At 35.7% G+C, this 18,824-nt stretch overlaps 2 protein-coding genes across 3 annotated transcripts; both read right to left on the minus strand.

Annotated features, from left to right (window-relative positions):
• Positions 1–318: 318 nt before the first annotated feature.
• LOC120297957 (vitelline membrane outer layer protein 1 homolog) lies at positions 319–1,958 on the minus strand. Its single transcript, XM_039321229.1, has 3 exons — positions 1,714–1,958; positions 1,510–1,622; positions 319–673 (listed from the first exon to the last, which is right to left on the minus strand). Exons 1-3 carry the CDS (start codon positions 1,915–1,917, stop codon positions 373–375), a joined length of 618 nt encoding a protein of 205 aa, XP_039177163.1. The 5' UTR covers positions 1,918–1,958; the 3' UTR covers positions 319–372.
• A 7,747-nt stretch (positions 1,959–9,705) lies between these two features.
• On the minus strand, positions 9,706–18,786 carry DPH3 (diphthamide biosynthesis 3). Of its 2 annotated transcripts, XR_005553934.1 has the most exons (4): positions 18,438–18,786; positions 16,721–16,795; positions 11,928–12,597; positions 9,706–9,952 (listed from the first exon to the last, which is right to left on the minus strand). XR_005553934.1 is itself a non-coding variant. In XM_039321230.1 (3 exons), exons 1-3 carry the CDS (start codon positions 18,543–18,545, stop codon positions 12,532–12,534), a joined length of 249 nt encoding a protein of 82 aa, XP_039177164.1. In that variant the 5' UTR covers positions 18,546–18,786; the 3' UTR covers positions 9,711–12,531. The 2 variants fall into 2 exon arrangements, 1 of the variants encoding a protein (XP_039177164.1); XM_039321230.1 differs by having other exon boundaries at positions 9,711–12,597.
• Positions 18,787–18,824: the final 38 nt, after the last annotated feature.

Raw genomic sequence — 18,824 nt, forward strand, 5'->3', positions numbered from 1 at the left:
GTGTGTGTGTGTGTGTGTGTGTGTGTGTGTGTGTGTGTGTGTGTGAATGTACCTATAGGCGCACGCATATATACATATATAAATATGTACACTATATCAGTAAACCAGTGTAGTTGAATGGGATTGGAGCCCTCAGGTAGTATTCTGTCTTCAGAGAATGTTGTAAATAAATAAAATGAAAATACCAATTTATTTAAAGCATGATCACTGTTAGAGAATAAAGATTTTGTACTACGTTTTACACCCTCATGCATACACACACATTCTACTCATCATTAATTATTTTCTTGATGGAACAAATACAAGAAACAAATGATATTCATTGCATAGTCATTTAATCATGCTAAAATGATTACTTTGACTCTAAAGAATTTATTCACAGCAGAAGAAGCGAACATCATTTAAGGCTGTATCATCTATAAAAATGCCCTGGTAGGGCTCCTGCTTAGTTTGAAGGCCACAAATTCCTCCTTTCTCACAGGGTGTACTCCATTCACTGTATTCACCAAATTGACCACCAGCTTCTTCAAGTTGAAGACCATTGCTGCAACGGAATCTAATGTTGTTTACTGCTGTGTCATCTAAAGCTCCTTGCTCTGGTTCAACTTTCAGCTGAAAAGAACGTAAAATACCATTTCGTGGACACCATCTAATTCCTGACCAGTGTCCATATCTGGGGGAGAAAAGAAGAAGATATCAGCAACATCTTTTTCCAAAAAGATTGTCTCTCACAGTAACTTTATTTTATACCTTGTGTGAGAATTGTTTAAGAAACAATAAAACATGCCTGTTTTGAGCTTGTACAAGTGATTGCAAACTTTATCATGATAAATCTTACTACTGGTTGTCTATATTCTCCACTGAATTTAAGGACCATTTAATAGGCAGTCTTTCTTAGTTTATATAAACAACCTTTTAGAACCAAAACAAACCAAACACAGATAATTCAGGAATGACATCTAGATTTCAGAATTTCCTGTGATTAAATTTTAGTTGATAATAACTGTTAAGGAATGCATTTAAATAAGTAGCAAGCAAGTAACCATCTGTCACTTAAATAGGAATTAGTAAATTATATTACTTCACAAACCCTTGGTGTGATTTCTACATTCTTCATCACATTAGTTCCAAACACATCTTTTTTTTTTTTTTTGCCTAATGTGCGGTAGAAAAAAGCTAGTGATTCAACAAATTGCATTTTATAAAACTTTTTAAACTCCTTCCATTTAAAAAAAAATTGAACAATGTCTTTTTACAGTCTAGAACAAGCATAAAAATAGCATGATCATTTTTTCAGTAACATTTATAAGACATATTTGTACTTTCAATTGAGTAATGTTAATTACATTAGATTTGTATTAGTATACAGAAAATAGAATTGCTTCCTCTGTGCTCACTCAGAAGATAAATATTTAGAAAGGGTAGTCTAGAAGCAACACTTTTTGTGTCAATGTCTAATTTTCTATAAAATTAAACAAATCAGAGATATTTGGAGATAACAAAACTTACTCTCCCGGTTCAGATTCAACAGTGTACATAATATTATTGCTTTGCTCAGTTGAACAGAATAATCGGATTCCATTGAGTGAAGTGTCATCACTAGCTCCTCTATATTCTTCCACCTAATGCAATAAGAGGAAAAACACACTGAGATTCAGATAGCAAGTTTATAAATTAATTCAATGTCTAAATGAGCACTGCACATAGATTTACCCTTATGCTAAATCCAATGGCATACGATCCTGGTGGACACTTGTCAATCCATGTCCAAAGCCCCCAACGTCCTCCATTTTTAACTGTTATCGAATCATAATCCCTTCGGTTTGCAAAGGTACCATTAGCACTGATATATTGCCTATCCACAGCCGATGCAAGGCATACAGAAACAAGAAAAAGGGCGATAGAAAGAGGCTGCATTTTATTTTGTATATGCTAGCCAAAGAGATGAAGTGGGCCGAAAATGTTATGCTCTTTGAACTTTATACCTTAGTTTATCTTCACAGGTGTCAATGCAATGATAGATTCTTTCTGCTTGGAAAAATAAACATACATTAACAGTTAGGAACAAAAATTTATTAACTCAAACTGCTGACTGAATCTGGAATATTTCCCTCAGGTTTGTCCCTGAAAAATGTGTACCAGGCATAAAAGTAATTCATACTTTATTTTTCTCTTTAATGATCAAAAGTCTAAACATCTGTGAAAATTCCAGATATTAATCTATTTAAACCATTTGTACATTCTTACTTTGTAAACACAGAATTCATGATTGTCATAAACAAATCTTTAATTTGTTTGGAAGAAATTGAGGAAATCTGGTTTTATTTTATTACATTCTGAATAAATATGTTTCAATTCAGATTACAACCTTCATAATTTTCTTATCTAGAATAAATAATTCTGGTGAGCTAGTAGATAATATGTATGTATGTATGTATGTATATATGTATGTATGTACATATATATGTACATATATATTAAATTTATATGCTGCTCAGCTTACAATGATATTTTGAAGTATATTTGGGAGAAAAAGTGGCAAGCAAGAGAACCAATAAATGTACTGTATTTTCCGGCGTATAAGACAACTTTCTAAATCTTCTCCAAAGTCAGGGGTCGTCTTATACGCCGAGTCGTCTTGTACGCCGGAAAATACGGTATATATGTTCTTATACTGAATAGCTGCTGGATGAAAAATTGTCCTGTCACAAAGTGGCTAATTATCTGAAGCCAAGTTTGTCATATTGCTTGTTTGCCATCTAGAACACATTTTTGTCTTTGTTATTCTGATGAAGAAAGCATACATCTGAACCAGCTACCCATCAAGGTTTTTTTCCCCTAAACATGCCAGTCAAGATTCTATTGAGTGACAGATTTTTATAAATAAAGAAAATGGAAGAAAATGGTACATTAGTATGCAGCATGAAAGCTACCCATTTATGATTTTTTTAAATTAAAATAATTTTTAAAAACTTAAAAAGCAGGTAGGACAGGTGGTGGTGGCAAAAGATGTGTCGCAACCTTGTGCATCTACCCTTGAGTTAAAAAAAAACTACAGAAAAAGACACTGTTAGAATTAGAATACTCTGTACAGTGAACAACAAGTTAATGTAACATTCAGTTTTACATTACATTTAAATTAGATTCCAAACTCTTTCAACCAACATTTTATAATAATACTTGACGTGGTTGTGGGGCTTGTGTACTCTGAGGAAGATGAGAGCTATGCCAGAGGTTCAACCATACTGGACAGGTCTCATCAGAGGAGTCAGACAAAGAGTGTCTCTCCCATAAAAAATATGGTGAGATGTAAATTTCAGAATGCCATACCGGCTTGGATGTCGCCCGGGTTAACAAGGTCCGCGCTAGATATTAGAGTTCCTGGATATCTGGTGAAAAATGGGTTACAGGACTCAGGATTGTTGGCTGAGCAACCAGGGCCAGCAGCTGCAGAACTACTGGAAGAAAAGGTGTCTACCCGTCGCAGATACACAGTGATTGAAAACAAAGAAATAATGATCTGTTACTACAGATCAAGTCCAACAAGAAGAGGATATCTAAAATGAATGCACCAGTTCTGGAAAGAACAACATCCAGAATCAGAAATAACAGAACAGAGACTAGCAGATCAGCGCCGATTTATAATACGAAATAAAGTATTCACAGAAACAGAATTGGACGAACTGCAAAGGTTTACCCAGGGCAAAGAAATCAAAGCCTTACCAGAAGTAATTCAGAATGTAGAGGCAAACCAGGGGGAGTTGGCAGTGAAGGAATCCAGCAGAGATATACAACTGTTCTCATTTGGAAACCAGGCACCTCTTCCTCAGGAAGAACAAAACCCTCTAACTAAAGAAATAAAAGAATTGAAACAAAGAATAACTGAGCATCTAGAACAGCACAAAAACAACAGAATAAGGCTGCCTGCATTGAAGCTTGTTCCAAAGAAACAGCTAGCACAAGCATTAAAAGATGCAAATACAGCAATATCAAGTATAAGCACCAATTCACTGCAAGAAACAAACCAACTAATGTACAGCACAGCTGCAGTTATAACTGAATACCTGGGATGCAAAATCAACAAAGAAGAAAAACAAACAAACAGTGCACCACAAAAATAGAAGGTTAGACTAGAAAATAAGATCAGCAAGTTAAGATCACATGCAAGCAAGCTAGAACAGATGAAAGAAAAGAAGCTGAAGAACAAGAAGACCAAAGAATACCTAATCAAGAAATACCACTTAGAAACAGGAAGATCAAGGAAACACTGGAAATAATAAAGCAACAAATAACAGCTATAGCCAGGAAAATCAGTAGATATGAAGCTCGAATTGCAAACTATAGGCAGAACCTCCAATTTCAATCCAATCAGAAACGTTTCTACCAATCCATCAATGGAGAAACTGCAAGAATCAGTCAGTACCTGACAAGGAAGAAACAGTGCAGTTCTGGAAGCAGATATGGGATAACCCAAAGAAATACAACAAGGATGCGGCTTGGTTAAAAGAGGTGGATGCAAATAAAACAGAAGTTGAAATGAAAGAACTAGTAATAACAACAAAAATGGTAGAAAAAAGAGCAAAGAAAATCAAAAATTGGTCAGCACCAGGTGAAGATGAACTGCATGGGTTTTGGTTGAAACATCTAACTGTTATACACCCACTCATTGCCAAGCAGTTCAACAATATACTACAAGGAGGAGAAATTGAAAAGTGGCTAACAACTGGGAAAACCTACCTAATAATGAAAAATCCAGCAAAAGGGGCAACACCAGGTAACTACAGGCCAATTACCTGCTTACCAACAACTTTCAAATTACTAACTGGTGTGGTAGCTGATGCAGTACAACAGCATCTAGTTGAAAACAATCTCTTTCCACCTGAGCAGAAAGGAAACCGCCCCAATAGCAGAGGAACAAAAGATCAACTCCTAATAGACAAAATGATCTTGGAAAACTGCAAGAGAAGGAAGACCAACCTGAATGTGGCATGGATTGACTACAAAAAGGCATTTGACTCTCTGCCACATGACTGGATAATCAAGTGCCTAGAAATAACAGGAGTCAGTAGAAACATCAGAAAATTTGTGCAAAGATCGATGGCACAATGGAAGACACAGTTGCAGATCAATGGTGAGAGGCTGGGAGAGGTTAATATCAAGAGAGGAAGATTTCAAGGAGATTCATTATCACCATTACTATTTGTTATTGCACTGTTTCCTCTGTCAACAATACTGAATAACTCAGGACATGGCTATCAAACATCAAAAACATCTGCCAGACTATCCCACCTCCTTTACATGGATGATCTGAAGCTGTATGGAAAAACATCATCTGAAATAGAATCGCTGCTCAACACTGTCCGTATATATAGCCAAGATATTGTAATGGAGTTTGGCTTGGACAAATGTGCCACACTTACTATCAAACAAGGAAAAATAGTGAAAACTGAAGGAATCAAGATGCCCCACGAAAATAACATTAAGAGTCTGGATGAGGAAGATTACTACAAATACTTGGGTATCCTTCAAGCTGACAACATCAAGCACACTGAAGTCAAGAAAAAGATTAGAGGTGAATACATCAAGAGAGTGAAGAAGATCTTAAAGTCCAAACTCAATGGAGGAAATACCATAAAGGCAATCAACACCTGGGCAATTCCAGTCATTAGGTACACAGCTGGAATAGTGGACTGGACTCAAGCAGAACTAAAAGCAATGGATAGGAAGACCAGAAAAATAATGACAATGAATCATGCCCTTCATCCACGCAGTGACATTGACAGACTTTATCTACCAAGGCAAATAGGTGGGCGTGGAATGCTACAAGTACATCAGATGGTTGAAGAAGAAAAAATGGCTTTGGAAGAATATCTGAAGAACAATGATGAAGATGCACTGAAATTAGTATATCAGGAAGGCTTACTAACTACTGGAGAGACCAAACTGGCCTACAAGAAAGACCAAATGAAGAACAGAATAGAGGCATGGGAAGACAAAGCACTACATGGCCAATACATTAAAAAAATAGCTGGGAAAGCAGATAATAACAAGACCTGGCAATGGCTAAGAGCAGGAAAATTGAAGAAAGAGACTGAGGGACTAATTCTGACTGCACAAGACCAAGCCTTAAGGACAAATGCATATAAAGTCAAAATTGAGAAGACAGAAACACATACATACATACATACATACATACATACATACATACACACACACATACACGCACACACACACACACACACACACAGACATATATATATATATATATATATATATATATATATATATATATATATATATATATATATATCATAAAGGTAAAAAAGGATATATGCAGTGTTATCTTCATTTTAGATATCAAAAGGGTCTCTCTCTGTGTCTCTCTCTCCCTCCCTTTCTTTCTGCCCTTGGTCTGCCAGTCCTCTTCCCCCACTCTCTCTCTCTCTCTCTCTTTCTTCTCTCTCTCCTTCCCCCCCTCTCTCTTTCTCCCCCCCCTCTCTCTCCAATCTTCTACTCACCTGGCAAGCTGATTTCAAGCTGTTCTCCAACAAGCTCAGGGGTAGGCAACCTCGGCTCTTTTATGACTCATGGACTTCAATTCCCAGAATTCCCGAGTCAGCATAGCTGGGCTAACTAGCGGCTCTGGAGCCGCTGGTTGCCGACCTGTGCCCTATACTATACCTGTACATTTGTTTTTTCTTGCGTAAATGTAGAACCTTACTTTTTTCACCATTGAATTTCATTTTGTTAGATAGTGCCCAGTGTTCAAATTTTTGTTTAGCAACCCCAAAGTCAGTCAAAATCTCTCATCAAACCACTTCATAAAATAGGCCTAGAAGTTACCCTAATCAATTATATGAATTAATTTTATTTTTGTCCAAGATTCACATTGCACAAATTAATCTTCCTTCAAGAATAAAGGGCCTTTTTATAATATATCACTGATATAATTACTTAATAGAGTTTTTCCTACAAGTTTTTATTATTATTATTGGATCAGAATACCTGTAACTAATGATACCTGTGTACACATAGACACACAAACACACATACAAACACACACACCATTGTTTACTAAGCAAGCTTAGAATACAAGAGTAACTACATTAAGGACATGTTCAATTATGCTATGATGAAGAGAAAGAGATGGTCAGTGATTCCACCCTACATAGCTATTTAAAATGAAAACTGTATTCTATAATAGATCTGCAATATGACATGCTCTAACTTTAATTCATATTCCAGTTTATTTTTCCCATTGGCTTAGGCATAGAATTAAACAATGCAAGGTAAGATTCCTAAAATGAATGTTTGATTCTTCTCCTTCAGTAATCGTGTGTGTGTGTGTGTGTGTGTGTGTGTGTGTGTTAAATTTGGATTGCTAACAAAGAGTTAAAGAGTTAAAGGGAATATATATATATCCTGCTATTAGCCCTAGAACTACAGCAGTTGATAACCTTGTACTCAGATGAGGCACAAAAATGAGCAAACACTACTGGTAATCTAATATCAAACATCAAGGCTAAATGTCTAAAAATTTTGGCTTGAGGTAAACCTACATTAAATAATTCAAACACATAATTTTCAAAAATCAATATTCTTCACGGTTCAAGTTATATAAATATATCTTCTCATTATATAGCCAGAGTTCAAAGAGACTTACAAAAAAAACTTCAATTATCATCACTGTAGATTGCATAGATTTGGATTAATTTATCAGAAGTGAATACTTAATTTTGCAGGTGCTACTGACAGGAATGTCTCTGTTGCTGGAACATGTTGATACAGACCTGGATGGGATTGATAGACAAGCTCATTTATTGAAGCTTGTTTAGCTTAATTTGGGAGGTTATGAAACAGATTATTGGAATGAACTTTCATTTGAAAGTGTATTGTTGGGTAGTTTTTCTGGTTCCGATCATTGAATGTATTAACCTCATGTCAATCTTGCTATTTAAGCATTACAAAAATTCCTATACAGCATGTAGAACGTTCTTTATCATTTTATCAGATTACCAACTGCTGGCACTTTACCAATGAGTCTCTTATGTATATTATGAAGTGATCAGAATAAGACTTTTGTAGGAATATACTGTAGAGAGAATTTCTTTATCAAGTTGGGAAACTTACCTTGCATTGCGAGAAGAGGTAACAGAGAGGCTGCATTTTTTTTTAATTTGGTCTGGATGGGTACTGTCAATGTTAGCATGAACTATTGCCACTCAAAAATTGCCACCTGAGACTATTTCTAAGGTAGTCTTTGCTTGTCTTCTGATTTTTAGCCTGTTTTGATAGCATAAACGACTAAGACATCAGCTTCTCCAGTCAGTTACCACACTATACCTGCACAGTTGGATCTTTATTCAGTTGAGTGGCCATTCATGTGTTGTTGTCTGCTGCAAAGAAGATTGTGAGATTGGCACTTCCTCTTCTTCTATCTTCCCGGAGTGGAAAAGGCTAAATGTTTGTAATTGGACATCTGAGGTCAGCACCACCCAGACAAAGGTGGTGGGTGGTCTTCTCCATTTCAATCTTTCTGATTTTCTAACCCCCACTTCCTGCTGAGACCATGGTAGTTGGTGTCAAAAAGTAAAATGACGCAGAGATGGAATGCCTTGAGAAGCTCTGGTATCACAGGGTTTTTCTAAGACTTCCTTTCTATCTTGAAAATGGGAAAAGAAAGTAAGTTTCCAAGAAATTCAGGCAATACTTTTAACAGGAGTAAGTTTAATTTTGAATAGTACTGCATTACTGATACTTGTTTTAGAATTGTAGACAAAATACCATAAGTATTTGTGTGTTTAAAATGTGTGAAGTCTTCCTAAACAGTATAAAACTTTAAATAAACTCACATTTGTATGTATAACATATATATGTAAACAGGAGCTATTTTATCCCTTCAGTAACTATAAGCTATAGGTAGTTTTAGAAAGCAAAGTACAGAGAACACTATGCTATTTTAAATCTTTATTTATTAAATTTATAAATGAATATAATATATAGATAAAACCGGTATGTACTTTGTTAAATTTAAATATGTACTTTGTTCCATTTATAAAATGTTCAAGCTTACTATAATACAAACAGATTTCATGAACTGATTTCTAGTATATGAGAAAACAGGACAAAATTATTGCCTACAATATGAACATTGAAATTTTAAAATATTTATCTATGGAAATCATTTAAATAATAATAGTAAATAGTTTACTGAATAAATCTACAGACCATTTCAACTTAATATTTAATAAAAGTTATCTTTGCTCATACTAAGATGCACCTGAGAATTCTTAAAACACAAAGTCTACATTTCATCAATTAAAAACATCTAGTATATTTCTATCATATCTCATAGTATTATTTCTGCATGTACTCAGTATATATCTGTCTATATTCCCCAGTTAACAAAGTCAAGAAAATAATGCTAGACTATATTTTTAGATTTCTTTTTTCTCCTGAAAAAGAGCTACATACATTGGCAATTGAAGTGTAATGTCCTTATTACTAGGAAGGTCAGTTTAATTAAAAAATATATTATTTCTCAAGTGAGGCTTGATGTTAAAGTAATATTGAAGTATAGCCACTGAAGACTGATATATTTTCCCTGAAATTAAATATATATAGCATATATATATTAAATTAAATATATATAGCATATATATAGCATATAGCTAGAACAAAGTTTGTTGAGTAAAAGAAACAATCTGGTCTTCCAAGAAGCTGTTTATTTGCCCCTTAACAGGTACATCACATGTCACACATAACATATCTTTTCTCTAATGTACTGCTTCTATGATAAAACCACATTTATTCAAAAACAGAACATATCTGTAACTTTCTCCACAAAAGGTATTTTTGACACAACACATTCAAACTAAAAGTTGTAGAGGTGCCGTTATAGGTAGAATACCTGCTCTTCGGACTCACACACTCCTGGCTGATACAAAGAATGCTAGGAGGAACACAGACAGCCATTATTACCACAGAATATGTAACAAGTATGAGATTATGCTATAGTAATTAGGATAGCTTTAAAAGGGCATTGGAGAAATTCTTGGAAGACACATCTATCAGGAACTATTCATCCCCAAGGTTCAGTATTACTTTCATATATCAGTTCTGGTGAGTAATAGTGGGAGGACTATATATCTCCATCTCCAATCAGAGCTATCTGACTGGCCAGTGAAAGAAACAAATGCTGGGCTATGGGTCTCAGTCTGAATAGGTTCTCTAGTTTTAATTCCATTGCCTTTGGGTTTGAGCCACACCTTTCCCAAGTCTTTTGGGTGTTCTGGCAAGTTGTGAATGGAATCAAGGAATCAATGCTTCTTTGAGAGACAATAATGCTGCCTGCCTTGCCAGATGCAGTAGTGGATCTTATTTTGAATATACTTGAACTGAGTTATGCTTGATAAATTTTGTCTGGTTTTCAACTTTTTAGGGAAGCTTATTAAGGTGACAGCAAATCAATTTTAGACGATCCTCAAAGAAATGGATTATCTAGGCCAGTGGTTCTCAACCTGTGGGTCGGGACCCCATTTGGGGTCGAACGACCATTTCACAGGGGTCGCCAAACAAGGCTGTCCGCCATTTTTTTCCCCTTTTCTTTGGCCACGCCCCTGGCACCCGGTGATGTATAAGTGGTTGGGAGTCACCACAACATGGGGAACTGTATTATGGGGTCGCAGCATTAGAAAGGTTGAGAACCACTGATCTAGGCCCTTGCCAAACAAAGTTCATTTATAATCCTGATAAATCCTAGATTGGTTGAGTAAGCTTCCTAGATCCTATTAATCTTTCAGCAGTAATTGATACCACGAAACACACTGTCCCTTTGGACCACCTACAAGGTTTGGGAACTGGTGGTTCCATTGCTGTGCTATCTGAACTGTAGTTCTAGCCAGTGATCATGGAGAAAGTGCTCAAGTTCATGGAATCCCAATATGAGGTCTGCGTGCCCTCCCCTACATTGTTAAATTTCTACATAAAACATAAAAATATCTATCAGTTCAGGATCAATTCTCCTCAGTACTTTGATTACTTTTAATTGTACATCATCACCCCAAGAGGAGCTGGAGATACCATTAAAGTCCTGAACTGGTGTCTAGAGGCTGTAAGGATCTAGACAGAAACAAGCTGACAGACAGAAACAAGTTGAGATTAAATCCTATAAGACAGAGTTATTAATCATGAGTAAACCAATCTGCTAACATTAGATCTGGTATTGATTTAGGTTTTTATACTCTTTTATACTCTTCCCCCAAAGGATGTTTGTGAACTGTGGGTATCTCTGCTTCAAGCAGGAGGTGGATGCTATGATAGGGACTTTAGTTAATATTTACACCTCTGCATGACTAGAATGGACTGACATAAGTAACTTACTCCTGATTACTACAACTGGATTCTACTACATACTTTGTGTGGTGCTACCTCTGAGACAATAAGAAAAGTGCAGTTGGTATATAGCAGTCAAAAATAACTCCAAATTTAATGTTGATGCACTGGTTATCAGTGGATTCTTGACTCAAGTCAGAATGCTAGCTATTAGTGATAAAGTCATTTTAAATGTAGCACAAAGGATAAATCAAATAATGGCTTGTTAAAACTTAATTTGCTTGCTCAGCCTGGTTATTGTGAAAGATTGTGGGAAATGGACATAACAAGAGACAGAGGGTTTAGTAGTTTATTTTATAAATAGCAATTCAGCTGAGATAGCAAGAAACCCGAGAAAAGGAATTTCAAATCATTCAAAAAAATTCCACCTTAATGAACTGATTTAAATGAAAGTGATAAATTCTGCATTTATCCTAAAATTCACATTAATGATATCTTAATTAATGAAGTTTGTACAGTTCTTGCTTCTTTGATCTTGCCCAATTGAGTGACCATGATAGTTACCCAGAGAAGGCCTATTGAGAATATCATACCTCATATGGAACAAATATCTGGGGGATGGATTGGATAGCAAATCTTCTCCACAACGGCCTTCACTTTCTGGAATACCACTCCCGTCTTGTGACATCATGACTCCTTACCTAGTAGTCTTCCTCAAACAACTACAAGCTATGTTTTTCAACAAGCCTATGGCCTCAGTTGATTGAGAAATGGTGCATATTATAGGGCTGAATTTAAAGATTTGTATTACTGTCTCCATCTTATAAAACAAGCTGCAGTTTTTCTTTGTTAAAACACAAAACCAGTAGTTTACATTTTGTATTTTGTCAGAAGAATTAGAGTCCAGGTTCAATAGAAGAATTCAAGAAGCATTCATGATACTTATATACATGTCTACCATCTTCATTTTCAGCCTTAAACTTGATAGATTATTCACTACTTTCAAATATCACTTATTTGCACTGTCTCTTTATGCACAAGTAAACATAGTTTTTTCACATCAATTCCCGTTTGAGCTGAAGTAGCTGCTGATATGCAATAAATTGCTAAAGCATAAAGGATGAAATCTTCAGAGCAGGTATCCTTTCTGTCCAATCATTGCCATGCTATTCAAGAATATTATTTGCTGAATGAGTATCAGCATTTAACTAATTTTTTGCTTTCTGTAAGAGGTGAGACTTCTTCGCCACACATGAACTGTTCCTGAAATAAGAAAACAAGACTCATACATTAATGTATATATTGTAAGTACACATATATATTGTATATGTATTAATATAAGGCTGGTACAAATCCGAATAATGAATGATTTATTTTAATGGCAAAAAATAACTTTCTGATAAAATGTTGTCTACAAACAACATCACTGCAAAAGAGAGCACTTAATATCATGGGAAAACAAAACAATTCAGTGTTATAAAGACAGAAGAAGCAAACTGCCCCAATATTGCTTCTAACTACGAGGGCAATTCAGAAATAAACCTCCATTTGGTTATCAATGGCAGACACAGATACAGAACTTTTATTATACACATTAGAAAACTACAAGATTACATTACTTTTCGACATAATTGCCATTCAAACTGAGGCACTTGTCATACCGTCTTGCAAGGTTTGAAATTCCTTAGTAATAGTTGCTCGGTGCCAAATCTGGGCTATGGAGGTAAATCAAAACATCCCAACAGAACTGATTCAAAAGTTCTTGGGTACGTTTAGCAGTATGCAGGCGAACATTATCGTGAATCAATACCACACCAGAAGTCAGCATGCCCCGATGCTTGCTATGGATGGCTCGTCTGAGTTTTCGTAATGTTTCACAGTAGACTTCTGAACTGATGGTCGAACCATGCTCCATGAACTTCACTAGCAGTACTCCTTTGGCATCTTCACATTTGGCAGGATTTTCTATGGCCCACTTCCAGTGTGGTATTGGTTTACGATAATGCTCACCCACATACCACTAGATACACCCAAGAAATTTTGAAGCAGCTCTGTTGGGATGTTTTTGATTACCCCCCCCCCCTTAGCCCAGATTTGGCACTGAGTGACTACTACTAAATAATTTGGAACCCTTCAGATGTTATGACAAGTGCCTCAATTTGAACGGCAATTATGTTGAAAAATAATGTAATGTTGTAATTTTCTTATATAATAAAAGTTCTGTATCTGCGAGTGTCTGTCATTGATAACCAAAAGGTTTATTTCCAAATTGCCCTCGTAATATTGTTTTTTGCATCATCATCCTCTTGTATACCAACCCCTATTTCATAACTAACAGGTGAAATCATTTAATTAGGTTTAAAGGCAGATGAGATAAAATGAATAGTGATACAAATTATTCACTGAACTTCTTTCCTGAAGTATAGTGAATCTTCAGTGAATGATTAAAAGATAGGTTGCAATCCAAGAATTATCCTATAATTATCTTTTAGAATTACTATGCATTCAAAATGAGAGGGAGAAGAATTTATTAAGACAGACACCCTAAAGATCAGTTACTTGCTGTTCTCCTGGTAACTCTATCTCTGCCTACTTAAGCAAATAACTCAAAGATAATTACTTTGTTATTAAACTTGTTGTGGGGATCTAAAATAAATAAAACTCACCAAAAATAGGTGATTCAGAAAATAACATGAAATACATATTAAAATACAAATTAGATTATTTACTCTTTAATTACATTAATTTTTTACTGAAGTCAATAGGCTTTAAGTGCAATTAACTGACTTCTGTTATAGAACATCTGTAAGAAATGTGGTATGAAACAGAAATGTATTAGATAATTTTCACACTTGTGGAGCATCAAGCTATTATTACTACCAGGGCACCACAGGAAATATAATTAAATTTGCAAGTATTTTACATGCATACAAGTATCCAAGGAGAAAAGAAACTATTTTTATCAGAAAAAAAAATGTAGAATTGTCACCATTTTCTACACTTTCCCCCTTAAGATGGCAATAGCTTAGGAAACTAATCAGTAAGTCATCTTACTGCTTACTTATTCAGTTATTAAAATAAGTATCTCCCATACAGTCTGGGATGGGCAAAAAGAAGAGACAGAGATCTAGCCCAGAGATTCTGAACAAATAAAGGTCACCTAACAGCCAATATTTCTGCTGAATATCAGAAACCTTTCCACATAAGGATATTACAAGTATACTATTGCCTCCAATTTATCAAGCAAAAGTTATGAAAACAAGAGAGACCTGCCAGGACAATTACTAAAGAAAGGTAATGTATTAAAGGTAAGTACTAGCAAACATAATTCTCTTGATAGAACAGCCTATAATGAAATTAACAAATTCACAGATAAAGCTAAGTAGATGTGATGTCTAGCTATTTCCTCTGGACTGCACAGACTGTGCTAGTCCTGTTTGAACCTCTTGGTCATGTTAGAACTGATAAGCTGAGGAATGAAATACCAGCACATATAGAAGTATGATCAAAGTGACAACAACAATCTCTTCACCTCTCTTATCAGGTTGCTGGTTCTAAACCAGGGGTGTCAAACTCGCAATGTCACTTGATGTGTCACGACATATCGCAACTTTTTTGCCACTGCTGGCAAAGGGGTGGGCGCAGTTTCGCTATGGTGCATCCGGCCCACAGGCCAGCAGTTTGACACCCTATTCTAAACTATGCCTTCTAATATGCAGGCAGAAAATAGATCATAAAACCTATCTAAAAAATAAGACAAGCACTATATATACATATCAAAACAAACTAATAGGCAGATGGGACTCTATTTGCTAAGCCATCTGCTTCATTGCTAACTTCAGACCACACTGAGTGGGATAAATAGGTATTTTCTGTAATACTTCAGTTATTCCATCAATGCTTTAAAGAATGCAACAATTTTCTGTTTTGATATCTTTCTATCAAGGTCTAATATAAATTAGGAGGCACAGAAACTGTTGATCTATATTTCTATTGTGCAAGATGATTCATCTACTACAGAAATAACAGCTGAGCTGTTCAGACTTTTCACAGACTGACTGAAAACAAATTTCAGGGACTGTTCTTGATTTCCTGGAATACTAATGGGTAAGAAGCCAAGATGGGCAATTCCTCTTTCTTGAACCTAATTCGTTCATATGATCTAATCATGCTATTAGAGACATGATTTTAAGAGAAGCTGTCCTCCAAGCTTTCAGCTAGTGCAGAATTAATTAAAGTTTGCTATACACTCTTTAGAAGCCACATTGAGAGCATCTAAGAACCAGACTTGTGGAAATCTTTGCACCCTGTTTAGAAACAATTTTATGTTAAAATCACTCAACTTCAATCATATGAAAACCTGATCTTAATTTCTATTATTATTTTATCCAGTCAAAGTCTCTTATCTGGCAATGTTTATCCTCCTTTTTCCTGCTTTCCTTAATCAACATTCTTTGGAATAACATGGATGTAACATTTCATTCCATCTCTTGGGAACATCCAAACGCAACCCTAATTGTTACAGGAATTTAATGCCAGAATTGGTCCCACTGATACAATGCCTTTCTCCTGCTTTGGAAGGTATGTCTCCCCTTCTAAGCGATATTTGGATAACAAGGTGAGACACTACAGCAGGCATGTCAAACTGCCGGCCTATGGGCCGGATGCGTCATGCCGAAACCGCACTCACCCCATTGCCGGCAATGGAGAAAAAATCGCAATACGTTGTACGACATCACATGATGTCGTGAGTTTGACATGCCTCAACTATAGGAACTTGGGAACAAACATAGCAAATCAATGCTTAACACAGCTAGCTAGGGATGTTTAGCTTTGCATATTAAATAGTGTAATGAAAGGTGATTAAGGAGAACTCACATATTGGGGGGCCCAATAATCAATTATATTCTGACCTCACAGCATTTATTTAATAAAGTGCTCATTTTTAAAGTTGGTCTCTGACCACAGTGGCTCCTGCTCATTATTCCACTTTGACTAAAATTATCATCTATCCAAATTAGTTAATATTAGATGTTCAAAAAACAGTCTGTGGAGTTCAAATCATTCACAAAACTAAATGAACTGTAAAACAGGCACAATAGATATACCTTTTCCTAATCAAGAATGAGTTCTCTTACATCTATCAACAGATAGATGTTAGCAGCTCCAACAGATACAGCAAAAAAGATATTTTATCGCTCATTATATTTGGCAGTTATTATGTATTGTTTAAGTATTGTAGCTACATAATAAACTTATATGCCATCTAACTCCCAATGACTTTGGATGATCTTTGCTGGTTATTGACCTTGAATAAATAAAATGTCACCACTTGTGAAAACATAGTCTAAAACAAGTACAACATCCACCCCTGCTCATTCCTCACCTTGTCGTAGATCACTTTGACTATAAGTGAACAACTTGGGCAGGTTGCTACATCTTCTCCATTCTCCAGATCTTCCTGCAATAATATATAAAAATTTGACCTCTTAATAGCTATTTAATGTGTAAATGAAGATGGCAAAATCCAAGTCCTATCTGCTAGATATTTTTGAAATAACAGAATACTTCTCACAACTGTATGCGGTCTCAAATCACTGAACTCCTCCTGTTAAAATTTGAAGTCAATAGGTAGAATATCAGGGTATAAAGCCAACTGTCCATATGCTAATTTTTCTGCCAAAAAGTAATGTGCATTTTTCGCCTCAAAATCTAAGTATTTTGATTTTTAAAGATGTCTTCTATGAATCTGCACAATATTACAACTGGTTGAGCACACTGGAAAGAGAAAAGAAATGTTAATTTATTATATATGATGTCAATCTCAATTTTGTTTTGGATTTCTCAAGAGAAAAGAACTCCAAAACAAAAAGGCACTATAGTTTCCTCTAAAGGCCCTGAACTCAGCTCAATAATTCACTTACAGACAAATTCAGCACTGCTCTAGGTGGCAGATGTCCTTCAGAGTGTTTTGTTTAAGTGATTTATTAATATTATCTTCTCTGAAAAAAAAGTATCTTGCTGATCATACTTACCATAATATCTATATAGGACTGACTTAAAAGCTTCATTTTAAAAACCAGTTAAATGCTTAATTCTTTCAAACTCTACCTCGTGAGATCTTAGCAGTTTAGACATTTAGATACTGTTCTAATTTTAGCTTAGGGCATATGTTCATCAGAAGGAAACTAATAATAGATCTCAATTTCCTATGATCAGAAATTAATTTTTATCTGTTCAACCATATCTATACAAATTATTTCCCAAAATCATAATGCTGAAATGCACAGCTTGGGTAAATGTGGACATTTCTCTGGACAGACTCAATTAAATTATGACATTCTGAAGAAATCTTTCAACTCAGAAAAGAACAACAATAAATACCCACAACAGTTCCCTCAAAGCTGAACAATGTCTATCCTTGCCTCAGGAACATAAAGTCTACATTATCTAATGCTATATTAATTGATCCAATTTAGTTTTGAGATAAGATTAAGCTGTGGATCCTGATTTTTAAACCCAGGTTAGGATGGCACTGCATTAAAATGCTTCTGTCCATCTAAAGCTTTCTCAGGCTTATCATTTTTTTTTTTGTATTTAATAAGATTATATCCAGTCTGCCTTGCCCTATTATCAGCATACCAACTTCTCATTGAACATCTCTCTTAGTTGGAACAAATTATTACAATATTTTATAACCACTCTGACTGAACAGAGGAGCAGCATCAGCCCTCCCCAACTTGTCACTTTCTAGATGTACTGGCCACAACCTCCTCAATCCTAAACCAGAAGTGCTTGGAGTCCAAACATATTCGGAAAGCTCTACAGCAATGTTTATCAAACTTGGTGAGCTGGCAATTTTGGGAGTTGAAGTCCACCCATCATAAAGTTGCCAATTTGAAAAACACTGCTCCAGTGTCTAGCTTGCAGAAGATGGAAAGGCAGCAGGCTTAATGGTCACCTATATTCGCAGTTCTACTTTCCTACATGACGAACAGTCAAGGACAATCTGTATTTTGATGGTTTGCTCCATCACGTAAAAACGTATGTCACATGGCAATGTCTCTTGTCCCTAGAAATGACTGGCTCACTCATCCCCTTACCCGCGTAATAAGAAAGCGGTCTCCACAGGGGCACGGATAGCTGTAGGTCTCCGTATCTTCATCGTACTCGAAGTCCTCTATCTCCACTTCGTCATGGAAAATGGACATGTCGCAACACGATTCTTTGCCTCTCTCCGCCAAACGTAGCTAGCGCCGCGTGACCAAGAAAACCGGCAACGGCACTAAAACAAAGCAATCTAAACCTTCACCGCCACCATATTTGTTCCGGATTGAAGCAACGAATGATTTCTAGCCAATAAGCATTCAAGATGAGATTTGACACCATCTCTAAGTCGCATGGTATCCAATAAAAATGAGTGAGGTAGAACTCGTGCTCAAGACAAAAAACTATAGAGCTGTAAAAATTTAGAAAGAAATACTATATCC

Source organism: Crotalus tigris, unplaced genomic scaffold (genome assembly GCF_016545835.1).
Source record: "Crotalus tigris isolate CLP2741 ecotype Arizona unplaced genomic scaffold, ASM1654583v1 scf7180000023722.550826, whole genome shotgun sequence".
Lineage (NCBI taxonomy): Eukaryota > Metazoa > Chordata > Lepidosauria > Squamata > Viperidae > Crotalus > Crotalus tigris.